This window comes from Cibotium barometz, chromosome 10 (genome assembly GCF_041138505.1).
Source record: "Cibotium barometz isolate CiBa-2024 chromosome 10, ASM4113850v1, whole genome shotgun sequence".
Taxonomy (NCBI): Eukaryota; Viridiplantae; Streptophyta; class Polypodiopsida; order Cyatheales; family Cibotiaceae; genus Cibotium; species Cibotium barometz.
The window spans coordinates 44702930-44715737 of record NC_141055.1 but is presented as its reverse complement, the minus strand read 5'-3'; the positions used below and the strand labels follow the sequence as shown (position 1 = coordinate 44715737).

General features: G+C 43.4%; 1 protein-coding gene across 8 annotated transcripts; it reads right to left on the bottom strand.

Moving 5' to 3' along the window:
- Positions 1-4866: 4866 nt before the first annotated feature.
- On the bottom strand, positions 4867-11628 carry LOC147634957 (uncharacterized). Of its 8 annotated transcripts, none has more exons than XM_086803436.1 (7): positions 11439-11628; positions 7906-8643; positions 7375-7768; positions 6386-6642; positions 6210-6308; positions 5487-5638; positions 4867-5361 (listed from the first exon to the last, which is right to left on the bottom strand). In XM_086803436.1, the coding sequence occupies exons 4-7, from the start codon at positions 6549-6551 to the stop codon at positions 4978-4980; spliced, it is 801 nt and encodes a 266-aa protein (XP_086659562.1). In that variant the 5' UTR covers positions 6552-6642; positions 7375-7768; positions 7906-8643; positions 11439-11628; the 3' UTR covers positions 4867-4977. The 8 variants fall into 8 exon arrangements, with proteins under 8 accessions (XP_086659562.1, XP_086659564.1, XP_086659565.1 ...); XM_086803438.1 differs by having other exon boundaries at positions 7403-7768; XM_086803439.1 differs by having other exon boundaries at positions 7443-7768.
- Positions 11629-12808: the final 1180 nt, after the last annotated feature.

The window sequence follows — 12808 nt, the reverse complement described above, 5'->3', positions numbered from 1 at the left end:
TGTCAAGTGGGAGGATGGAGCTATATCTAGATCTACATCTAGGTTCAATGCAACGCTATCTCTAGTATGCTATAATGTGTACAATCATGCCATTAAAAACTATCCCCATCTTGTGGAAGTGGGTGGGTGTAAGAGGTCATACATCAGGGTTGGAGCAAGGAAATCTCCCAAATATGCTACATCCAGTTGGGGACGCCCCATAGCCTCCTATCAAGCTTTGTAATGACAGGCCAAGATCTCATCAAACTGTCCCTAGAGCTAGTGTGAGGACGTGGCCCAGGTAGTTATGGCCTCCGTATTAGCATGGGCCTCCATGACTCTCAAGATAGTAATCCCACCTCTAGTGTTCAAGTGAGGAGGGCGACAGGCAGTACAGAGGGTGTCTCTATAAAGGGTTAGAAGAAGCTGGTGATTCGGATCTGGGAGATGAGCTAGATTGTTGTAACTGTAGTTGTAGGGTATGCTCTCTATGCCGACGTATCTCCAAAGGAACAATCCCAAGCATCGCTAATCTAGGTATTCCATCACTCGACACAGTGGTCTAAAACCCTCCCAAAATAAGCAGTGGTATCTCCCTCTAATCTCATAGTAGGCCGAGCATCTACATATAAAGTGCTCCTTTGACTCAATCTCCTGAGATGACATAGTCTGCATGTGCGTGCCTCTCGTGGTACTTCTGTAGCGCGTCCCACCTTGATCTCGAGGGTGTGTGACATGTATGTATCGATGTAGTTGGGCCTCTAGACAAGACCATCCTCCATGAGCTATAGGAAATGATCATGATAGTACTGTATCTTTGTCCACAGGGGGTGGACTGGGCCAATCCATGTCGACAGGTGTGCAGCTGCACAGTAGATCATATCTCAAAATCTAGTTCCTCTCAGCATGTGTTAGTCTGAAGTATGGGGGAGCCTCATCATATTGAAAAGAAGGGAGTTTGTTGTTAATGTCCAATCTATTGGGTGACGGGGAAGTCGGTCTGGGTCCATGGTTCTGACTCTTTGAATGAAAGCTATTGTCTAGGAGATGCAGTAAACTTGACTCGTACAATATCGTGTGAAACCAAAGGTTTACTATGGATCATCCGTGATAGCATCAGTATCTAGGGCCTCTTGATCCGTCTTCAGTAGTCGGCTGAAAATAAAACTTGGGGCCCATATTGGGGTAGCATACATCATAGACAAGGTGATCACGGTATCAAAGAGCCACCCCTTAGTACGGGGTTCCTAGAAGTGTGCCTGGTGAAACTCTCTCTCTAGCGAAGCTAGAATTGTGTATGAGGCCTCGAGTCAAGCGATCCTACGAAGCCTGTCGAATGGAAAATTGTCCCCCTGTGCTAGTAAAAGTCACCCCCAAGTAGACATATGGACTCACCACCTCAACCTGGCTACCTCCATAGAAGATCTACATGTCGGTCCTCACCCTTCGGTGATGTGTGGAAGATCATGACCTCGGTCTTCCCAAGGTTCATTGCTGTTGATTCCCTCTCCCTCTGTAGAGCTCCTCCAAGGCTATTATATGTCGATAATCCCTCCTGTGAGTCAAAGATCAAAACAATATCATCAACGAAAAGCATCAAAGAAATAAGGATCCCTGAAAATGAGAAACCTCCTCCACCTCCTCTGTCATCAATAAAGTCATATATCTCATCTATGTACATCCCAAATACGGTCAGAGTGAGTAAGTGTCCTCATATGAGGCCGGGCCTTGTTTCAGGTGCCCGTTGTTGCGGCTATGTTTACTATGTAAACCCCCATGCAAGTTTACTTTAGTCTAAACTACCCACGATGACCCTCATATACATTATCTAACATGGTTAGGTATGGTATAGAAATCACTTTCAAACGACAGCACAAAACACGTATAAAAACTCCAAAATTGACCAAAATCGTCATCTCTAAAATCACTAAATTTATGACCAAAATTAATCTTTTATGCCCTCCAAGTATTTCCCACTTATAAACATTAAATACAGAAGCTAAAAATCAGCAAGTCAACTAGACCCAAAAATACATACATATGAGTTTGTTACACTCTGGGTGAGGGCGGAGATTCACTTGCTCATCCATATGACAAAAGCTTGAATGCCACCATACTGCTATCGGCTTGGCTAGTGTGCTTGTCTAAACTTTGGCCTTCCGTCTTGGCGAGTTGATGATGTGAAAGAGGCACACAAGGGTGTCATGGGATTATGCGGATCCCTATGGGAATCATGCACAACTATGGGGTATAGTGGAACACTTAGCTCTCTATGTGGCTCATCAAGAATCTGAATTATCTCGGATACAACCACAATGTGTAGGAGCTTGGTGGCATGACCAAGGGTTCTTCCACATTAGTGGATCTGGCATGCGCATTGGTGGGTCTAGCACACAACATTAGGGGTGCTTCCCCCACTGATCTCCATTCCTACTGAGACTTTGGCAATGGTGCCAGAGATAGGATCACTGGTCCCACAACCATTTGGATTTGACATTTGAGGCTGCATTTGTGAGGCCCAAGGCATAAGTTTCTTTGATTTCAACACCCAGATGTGGAGGTTTCTTTCATAGAATTCTTGTGCATGAAGTAATTTTGTCAGAATCCAATAAAGTGTAAACTTTTAGGGTGATACAAGGTATTGAGGCCGTCACCTAGATCTATTTGGCTTCCATGGTTTTGTGAATAAGAATGCTTTAGGTACCCAGATGGATGAGCTCCCTAGGCCTCTAGATGGAGATGGGGCTCGGGATTTAAATAGAACTCTCTTGTTGCTTGGGGAACCCGCTTGGCGAATTTTCCCTCAAGGTTGGGCTTCACGTCAAATGGTGGCCTGCCCAGTCTTGGCATGGGTATTGTACCTTGTTGTGGTTAGCCAAAGTATTCTTGGTGTGCACCCGTGACTTCTTGATCATCTCCCTGAATTGTTGCTGAGATTAAGATTTGGGGAGTTATTTGCGTCTCCCCTAGTGAGGTTATGGTTCTCCCATAGGGTTGGAGAGGGAGGTGAGGTGTAGATAATTAGAAGTTTACCTGAAGTCGTGGTTTGTAAGCGGAGGATAAAGCTTGGGGGTTTGGGGAGGGTCCTCTCATCAAGGGTATGGTAACCATTATTTTTAAGGGGAGCTCGTGCATCATGGTTCTTCTTCTCGCCAAAATGATGATGCAATTTGTGGCCACTGTCCATCCCCTCCTAAGGATGATGCTCTCTTTTAATGTACCTACTGGGTACTTGAACGTTGTAAGTTTAGATCCAATAAGAAACTCTTTCAAAACAACCAATCATATATTAGGGATTATTTACCACGGTAATGGTTAGCATAATGCTACAGAGCAGGTGGCCTAATGAGATCCATGACTTCGAAGTTTATGCCGTGTGGCTAGCCTAAGTCACAACCAAGGTAGGCCATGCAACTAAGTGGTCTTTTTAGGGGAATTCTAAGTTGAGGCAAGCTAGTTCCACTACTAGTTCCATCTTAAATGCATCGATCACAAATAGGGATGTGATTTTGGCATCGTACAATCATGCAAACCTTATCCCAAGCTTTTCTGGAAGAGTGTCCATGGTTGCAAGAATGTGAATCCAATCCTTAAAGTTGGCATGCTTTGAGAGGCTCATATTCTTGGTCCTCATCTTCACCAAGCAATATCTTGTTTATAAGATTTATATATGTTAACAAATGTGGTTGCATGCCTCTGCAAATATCCGACTAAAGCAATTTAAGCGATTATGTCTATCTCATTGGTGAGAATGCCTAGCTCCATGGGATGAGTCTTTCCTATTTTTCAAGTTTATTTTCAAGGACTGGTTACCCTTGCATATATATGTTAATCCATATTATGACGCATATAATATGAGAGTTACAAGACACCGAGCAAGCCCCAAACTCAAGCGACTACAAAACCCTATTGTTCTCTAGGTGATGGATCCATCCGTACATCCAAACCACTAGGTCTTGTAATAGCTTTTGAATATATTAGCACGTATTATCATTTAAGTCTATCAACATGCAATCATAAAAGGCGAATCACGCAACATACTTAAAGCACAAAAATAGACAAAGAAACCAATGCTTCCTCACCCTACAAGCATGTGGTTTTCAAGCATTGATTCATATTGATAATCTATCAATGCGAGAGCCATGAACTAAATAAAAACCAAATGGAATTCAAAATGTACATGTCTTGACATCAAAGATAGCAATAGTATTCATTCGGGAGGATGGTTTTTAGCACATTATCTAACCCTCCTCACACTCATCATCCACATAAAAGCACGATGCTTGATGACGTGCTCGTGATATCCTTTCACACTTCTTGTCAACATCTGTGAGTTGTAGCCGTCACATAAGAAGGCAATATAATACAATGACAATAAAAGTTAGCACATTATCTAATCCTCCTCACACTCATCATCCACATAAAAGCACGATGCTTGATGACATGCTCGTGATATCCTTTCACACTTCTTGTCAACAACCATTCTTTGAGTTATAGCCTTCGCGTAAGAGGGCAATACAATACAATGACAACAAAAGCACACATGTGGCAACAATACAAAGACTACATTGAATCCTAATGGGTTAAGCCCGTATATTTGTTAATTCCATTTCAATTGAAAAACCAAAAACAAAATGGAATTAACAAATAAAGTGATAGAAAGGACATCACTAATTTCGATATAAAAATTAAGTGTCGGTGTCTAAACTACTTGTGCCAAGGATAAGTCAAATACCCAAAACACAGCACAAAAAAAGTCATCCATTGTCACATACAGTGAACAAGAAACACTTCAAAAATGATAGAGATAAAGACACAAAAAGGAACAATGGGAATGTTAGTGTAGTAGAAAAGCTCCATCCCAAATCTAGCAAAAAAGGACCAAAATAAGTCAAAGAGAGACTCTCAAAGCTTACTAGTCATCATAGGTCCTAGGGGTTCATCCCTACATGAAGATCGATATCATCCTCCAAGTGCTCATCATCCACTCTTATCCTCCTAAGAGCATGCACTTGTGTAGCTACGCAAGTACAGATCTACATAGCTAGACATGATGGCATCATCTATATCCAATGAAACACATGATCTCCCTGAATAGAGGCATGCCTTTAGAGAGGGCATTGTGCTACACCCCAACTCCAAGACAATACCCCGTGGATGACAAAGCAACTCCAAGAAACATGACAGAAATGTATGGCTCATCTCTAGCCCACCTCGAAGCTCCAGTCCTCTACTACTGATAGTGCACTTACTCACCAATAGGTAATGCATAACACATGAGTCCATGGGTCCCATTCTCAATGCCTCAAACAATGGTCTTCTTGCATGAGTAAAAGTGGGCGCAAACATCCCTCTTTTGCAAAGAAGGTACATCATAGAAGTCTGAAACTACATTTTCATAAGAGGCACACGTATAAACTCAACCACACAATAGAATCCAGTTACATAACACCATAGAAATAGTGATGCAAACTACCATAGGGCATTAAAAGACCAAGTCACATCACCTCTACCATGTTGCCCTCTTGTCCAATGTAACCATATGCCAAGTGATGAAATATAACAATCTGTCGCCAAACCTCCATGTCATATACTCTAGAGTAGCTCTCAATCCACCCCATAAAATCTCCTGCACAAACCTCTTTGACCAAGTTGGAACCTACAAAACAAGTAATAAGTGAATAGAAAATTTAGTTCAAGGAAAGCCCTAACCTGTCATGTAGGACACCACCATCAACCAACCACTATCGAAAAGAGAAGCAGCTCCAAAGACAGACCATAACGGACATGGTCCTCCTCTGTGACCATATCCCATGGAGACCTCTGTGCACTCCCGTGGTGGAGACTCCCTCCAAATGGGAGGTCCAACATAACAAAGTCTACCGCCCATAGGACCTACTTTCCTTTCCTAGTGTGCACACCATTCATGGGGTTATTCTTTGTGAAGAACTCGTAGATGCGTGTGTACACTAGGTCTCTCTTACTACTAGCAAAATCCTTGCCGATCACAATGTAGTCCCCACCATGAACCGCCACATGCATGGAGAGACACCACAAAGGGTATAGTATGCTCTTCAAAAAAATGAATGTTTGCGGTGAAAGTTTTAAAGTAGATGTAGATAAAGAAAGAGTCTCTGTAGTAGAAGAGCACAAAATAACAAAAAACCATCACACAAACACCACAATGCAATGTTCACGACAATTACAACCGGAGAAAACGACCCACTCACCAATACGAGCCAAATCATCCTCATTGGCAGGAAAGTCATCATCAATGTGGTCCACATGCGGCTCAACAACACTAGCTGCCCGCTTTCTTTTTGTTTTACCTGTAAGCCTCCAAACAAACTTAGGAAGAACAAATAACATACGTCACATTAAGTTTTCACAAATTTCTCCAACGAACCGTGTGCTAACAATGGGGGATCATCCAATGTATCCTTTTTCATTATAGAATGCATCTTGAATGCCTCTTTCTCTCGTTCCAGGATGTGGCCTTTCTCTATGTCTAACCACCATGGACAATTATCCAACTCCCAACGGCTCAGAGAATGGAAATTTTGGGGGTACATGGTGGTTTCCACATTAGCCGCAGAGATCCACTACCTTGCCCAGATAGGCAAACCACCCAAAAGCTGGCTCTCCTTCAAACATAGTAAATATCTGTTGAAAAAACAATGCACAGTCAGGTTGCATGCAAAACTTGACCAAAACACAACCAATATAGAAAGCCATACAAAGCGGGCTCTAAAGGGAGAGGCTATGTTGTATGTACCTAAACACTAGACGTTATGCAACCATCTACACCATATCCACTTTTTTCAGAGCTTGCACCTCTTTGTATCTTGAAAGGACCTCAATCTTTCTCACCAATGGAAACATGTATCTCCGTACTTCTATCTTTACTTCCTCATAGTAATCCTAGAGTATATAACCAGATGGCAACACAATGCCCTCTGGGATGGACACATAGTCCACTAAAATCCCTAGAGAACGTTTTTGGCATTTGTCTAGAAAACAAGTTCTCTTGGGAGCCACATGAGGACAGCACACCAAAACACATCAAACCAATATGCAACAATAAATCATGAAAAGAAACCGCCCATAAAGCCAATGAAGTTGGAAGATCACATTCTATACTCGTGGTCACTCTTGAGAAGAGCAAACATAGATTTTGCAATCTTGTTTGCTTCAAAAGCTGAAAGCCATCGCAACCTCACATCCGTTCTCACATCACACAACGCTAGTAAATAAAGCTTCTCCAATGAAACAAAACTATCCTTACTCCATTTCAAAGAGAGTAATGCCTTCTTCCATTCATCACCCAACTTTGGATCCAAAATATTCAAGATTTGTGTATTCAACTCCAGAGTGATAATGACTTTCAAGACATACATTGCAAGATAGAAGCCAAAGAATGCACCAAAAATATATGTTGCCTATTCTGTCTGAGTAATCTTGACCTTTGAAAGGACCAAGCCTCTTCTCCAATGCATTTTGATATTGCACCTACATACACCACACATGCACACTAAGAAAAAAGCACAACACAACATTAGCTAGTCAACATGTACATGGAAACCTACATTATACACAAGCTATCCAAGATATCCCCATGTCAAGGGGAACCATGGCTCTACTCCCTTGGTGTTTCTCCGACGGATGGCATTTATTGTCTTTTGAATGCGGAAGCTCTCTCAAATAATCCTAAGAGTTAGCTGTGCAAATATTTGCAGTGTTGAAAATCTCGTCTCTGAGAGAGGGCACCACAAGGGCATGCGCCAAAAGACTACACAATAAAAACAAGAAAGGAAGGTAAAATTTTGACGCAACCCGAAAATAGACCTCACTCTCAAAATATTACGAAACACAGAACACTTACATATTCATTCTTTGAAGTCCCATCAATAAAGAAATCTCACTAACCTTCCTACGATCAATTATTGTGCAAAACACTCTCGCATGATGACTCTTTGTGTCAGAGAACTTCTCTATTATGATTGATGACCATGCCACTGTCCTATGATTTCCCTCCCAGACATAAAACATGTGTCCAGATAAGATTTTCAGCTCATCACTCTACACGATGTCATTTTCTAACTCTGTATTGATAGCCCTCTAGTGCTCGTCCCAGCTTTGCTCAATGTCATCAATGACCACGCTCTCCTCCCTAAGGGATGTACACAAGGACACTATAAAAACCACCTTCTCCTCCATGTAACCCTCATGTAGAAAGGCTGCCTTAAGAGAAGAAACATCATCTCGTAGTCCATGGACTTTGGTATGTGGCATCAAGTAACATAAAGGGATAGGTGGGCAGACTGTAGAGCTCATAATCTTTGTCCTCCTTATGATGTCCTCACCACGAATCATGGTGATATCCCCTTCCCCATTGGCACCTAGCTCATTCACAGAGGTGGATACATATGGAATGATTTGCAGGGAAACCTCCATTGTCTCATTAACTTTCTCTTCCCCCCCCCCCCCCCCCCCCCCCCCCCCCCCCCCTTCATCCATCCCACTCCCATCTCCATAAGCCTCTTTCAACTCAACAATCATAGGAGGAATAACTTTCTCCACAATTTCTTTATTTCCTTGAGTAAAACTCAATTGCTCTTTCTTCTTGCCATTTGTTTTTGTTTCCCACCAGTTTTGCTCTCCATCCTATGAACACAAAACAAAAATACCACACAATCACGCATGGAGAACATGTATCCCACCAGCTGCATCAAAACAACTATAAAATAACATCGAGCTGTTACATAAGAACTTAAAAGAGACTTCATACATAACAAGAAATCATGACAAAACATGGTTGTCAACATCAAATAAAATAATTCATCATCAATATTATCAGTATTATGATTGATGAATTATCATCAATAATTCACATATATTATTATGAACAACCATTTTACATACCCATGCCTACACAACCATGCTTTTAACGATGAACAATACGACTATAGATACACAAACCAAGAGGGTGCTTGGTCAAGACAAGTATCTCCAAAGCCATGTTTTGTCTAGGCATAATGATCTCCTCCCAGTCTCGTGATTGTTGGCCAATGAGTAATACCAGCCATGACAAGCAATACCCACCATAGCCTGAGCTTTGATGCCTCACATGCAACAGGCAACACCAACTATAGCCACAGACAAACTTTGCAAGCAGCACATGCAATAAGCAACACTGACCATTGCCATGTTCAGAATTTGGATGCTACCCATTGGGCAAGTGACTCCAACCATGGCCATGCATAGGCTTTTGAAATCACTCAAGGAGCAAGAAAATCTCTGCCATGGCAATGCGATGCCTTGGCCTTGGCCATAGTTGCCAGGCGTTTCAGAAACGGCAGGTATGAAACGGGTTTCATACGTTTTGAAACGTTTCATAAAAGGTAAGAAACGGGTACAAAAAGGTTTCATACAAAATAGAAAAAACATGTATATTTTTTACTTAAAATATGGAAAAGAAAAAACTGTTGACATAACTTATAAGAGACCACATTGAATTCATTTCAATAAAAACAAAATACATGTAAGATATGATGATATCACAAATCACGTGGGTGATCACTGATGACTAAACAGAAATCAAAAGGATCACTACGTGGGTGATGAGTCATGACTCAAAATCCAAGATCAAAATAAATAGCATGTCCAAAGTTCAAACTAAATAACATGTCCAAATAAAATGATACTGGCAGCAGCTGCTAGCTACTATCTGCATCCTCATCTGCATCTTCTGCCTTTGCAGCCTCACTCTCAAGGTCACTGCCGGTAGCCGAGTCCTCAAATGCCTCATCCTCTAGAGGTGCAGGTGCACCACTAGTACTAGCCTCTCGAGAAGATCGTGTAGTGCGAGCCGGAGCCATGATCTCCTCATAGAGCATAGAATAGATGTCTCTCTCCTCCTAAGGAATGTCGGGAATCTCCTTGCACTTCATGATATCAATCTTATCTGGATTCACTTGGCGAGGCTCAATGGGATGACCCTTTTGTTCTAGCAATCAGAGATTGCAATGACAAAAGACAAGCCTCTCCAATTGTGCTGAGGAGAGTCTATTTCTCTTTTTCGTGTGAAAAAGAGCCCATGTACTCCAGTTTCTCTCACAAGGCCTTGAACTGCAATCCTGGGAGAGAACTCTCAATGCAATCCGTCTCTACAAAAAAAAAATAAAAAAATAAAAATAAAAATTGGGATGATGAAAAAAACGCGTTTCATACAGGACGAAACGTTTCGTACGTTTCGAACCTGTATGAAACGCGTTTCTATGCAACTGTGGCCTTGGCAATGGCCAAAACCTATGGGAAGCAGCCCGCATCGACGCACGCTTCTTCCCAACATTATTGGCCATGGCCATGTAGGCAAAGGTAGAAATCATGATGCTCGGGGCAGATGTCACATAGTTCATAGATGGAGGCTTCAAAATCACACCATAGGTGTCTTCTCTGTCATCTTTAATATTCAAGTTTGCAAACAAAAAATCAAACTGTCCTCTATGGCTTCCATGGTCTTTGTTTGAAGGGTCAAAATTGTGCTTCAAATGGGCCATAGCAAGCCACTCCATCACCACTCTCTAAATCCTTGAAGCCATCAAATGACCTCTCTTGTGGCTACTCGTCTTTGTTTGAAGGGTCATAATTGCTGGGAAGCAGCCCACGTCGACGCGGGTTGCTTCCCAACACTATTGGCCATGGCCACGGCAGCCATGGCAAGCCACTCCATAACCAATCTCCTATCGTTGTGAAGCCATCAAATGACCTGTCTTGTGTCTACTCATCTTCAATATCCACCACAAGCCTTATGGTCACCCATTTAGCGTTGCAGAAGTGCTTGGGAAATGGCCAAACATTGGGGCTTTAATGTATGCATTGATTTGATCTCCCATGGCATGTGCTTTTATTTGATCCCCCATTGCCTGTGCTTAATTCGTCGCTATTGGCCATGGACAATAGTTTGATGACCACCTATGCAAGGCAAGGAAAGCCACCGTTTGGCCATGGCCGAGCCATGGTGTGGGAGAAGGTCACATCATTTCATTAAAATATCACGGGAACCATATGTAAGCTATACATTGTTTTGTTTTGGCCAGCCAAGGCTACACACAGCTTGGTTTTAACTTTCAGCCACATGCAGGCTAACCATAGTTTGGTTCTAGCTACATGCATAGGACACATGACTTGATTCTAACTATATGCATGACACACATCGTTTGGTTTCGGCCACGCAGTAGTCTGGTTTCTGCCACATGCAGGCCACACAGAGTTTGAGTAGCCCGTGTCGACGGAGACTACTTCCCAACACTATTGGCCATGCCCACACACTAGGACTCAATCTTCAACCATATCCAATGGTCAAATTTGAACTCAAAATCGTGAGGAGAGCACCTATGCAAGCCAGGTAGCACATAAAAATAAAAAATAAAATAGCAATTTTGTAAATTAACGCAAACCTGGTTTGCGATGGCGATGGCGATGGCGATGGCGATGGCGATGTGCGGTGGTGTTGACCTGTACGCTGTGAGTGAACCACATTGTCCTCTTCTTCCAGCAGGCAACGATGCGACCAAGCGATGATAATGATGCAAGTTAGGGAAAGCACAAAGTGAACGGTTGTGAAGTATGAGCACTCTTAGTGCTGTTAAATTTCCTGGTATAATAGGCTTATACTCCTAAGATACAAAACATTTATACATACAAAACACCTTGTTCAACTTGTGATTTAGTACAACAAAGCCCCTGTAATGTTACACATACATACTTAACATGCATGCATCTTGGTACCTACAAATCCTAACATTGCAAACGAAGCCATGAAGTGAATGTAGTATTCAACACCTTTCTAAATTTTAATGGTTGTAATCAGGGTATTTAGGCCAAATCAGTACTCACAATATAATAATGCTTTAGTAAATACTCATAGAATAATTCACGCAGTAAGTAGGGTAATTACGTCTAATTAACATGCTTATGATAATGAGAGTCAGCAAGTTGTTCAGTACTCATGTACAGTGGCCACTTAAAAGTTAAAATTACAATTTAGCAAGCTGATCTCAACTTAATTTAGCAGGCTGATCACCTTCGAGGCACCGTCCGAAATCCACAGCTCGCTGAAGCTCTCGCCCCTCCCTGCTCGCGCTACCTGCACACCTGCGCCCCCCTGCCTACCTGCCTGCTCGCCCCCTCGCGCCCCCCTCATTCCTCGCACCCCCCTTGCCCCCCCGCCTGCCCTCGCTTACTGCGCCCCCCTCTCTCGTTGTACTGCCCGCCGCCCCACCTCTCCTTCGCGCCCCCCCTTCTTTTCGCGCCCACCTTCCCTCTGCAGTGCCCCGACCCCCCCCCTCCACCAGCTCTTTCTCCCCCCCACCCCTCTTGCGCTCAGCTCCCGCCCCCCCTAGGGCTACTCCTTCGCCGCCTCGCCCCCCCTCCCTTTTCTTGCTGATTTCCGCCCCCATGGGGGTTTTTCCTTTTTCTTTGGCCTTCGTCTTCCGCCTCTCTGTGTGCAGCTCGATTCTTGCAAGATCTCCGCTTTCGCCTCGCCTTCGCCATAGCTTCAGACTCTGATGGAGGCTCCTCCTGCCCCGCCTCAGAGGGACTCCCCCGTAGCCCCCTCGCCGCCCCTGAGGACACCCCATCAGGCTTTCTCTTTCGCCAGAAGAGGAAGCGAGCCTCACCGCAGAGGTGGAACGCCTCCAGGCTCATTCCACCATCTGCCATATAGTCGGCAGTCGCCCCAGCAGAGGGGAGATCCGGGATCTTCTCCAGGCCCGCCTTCTTGCAAATGTCGGCAAGATCCTGGACGTACAGCTACTGGGCCGTGGAC

Excerpts from the sequence above, each read along its gene's own strand:
- LOC147634957 (XM_086803436.1), bottom strand. The coding sequence starts at position 6,551 with ATGTACCCCCAAAATTTCCATTCTCTGAGCCGTTGGGAGTTGGATAAT. Across the intron at positions 6,309-6,385 it reads TCCCCCATTGTTAGCACACG|GTAAAACAAAAAGAAAGCGG; the intron begins GTTCGTTGGAGA and ends GGAGGCTTACAG. Across the intron at positions 5,362-5,486 it reads AAGAGGGCAACATGGTAGAG|ACTTCTATGATGTACCTTCT; the intron begins GTGATGTGACTT and ends ATGTAGTTTCAG.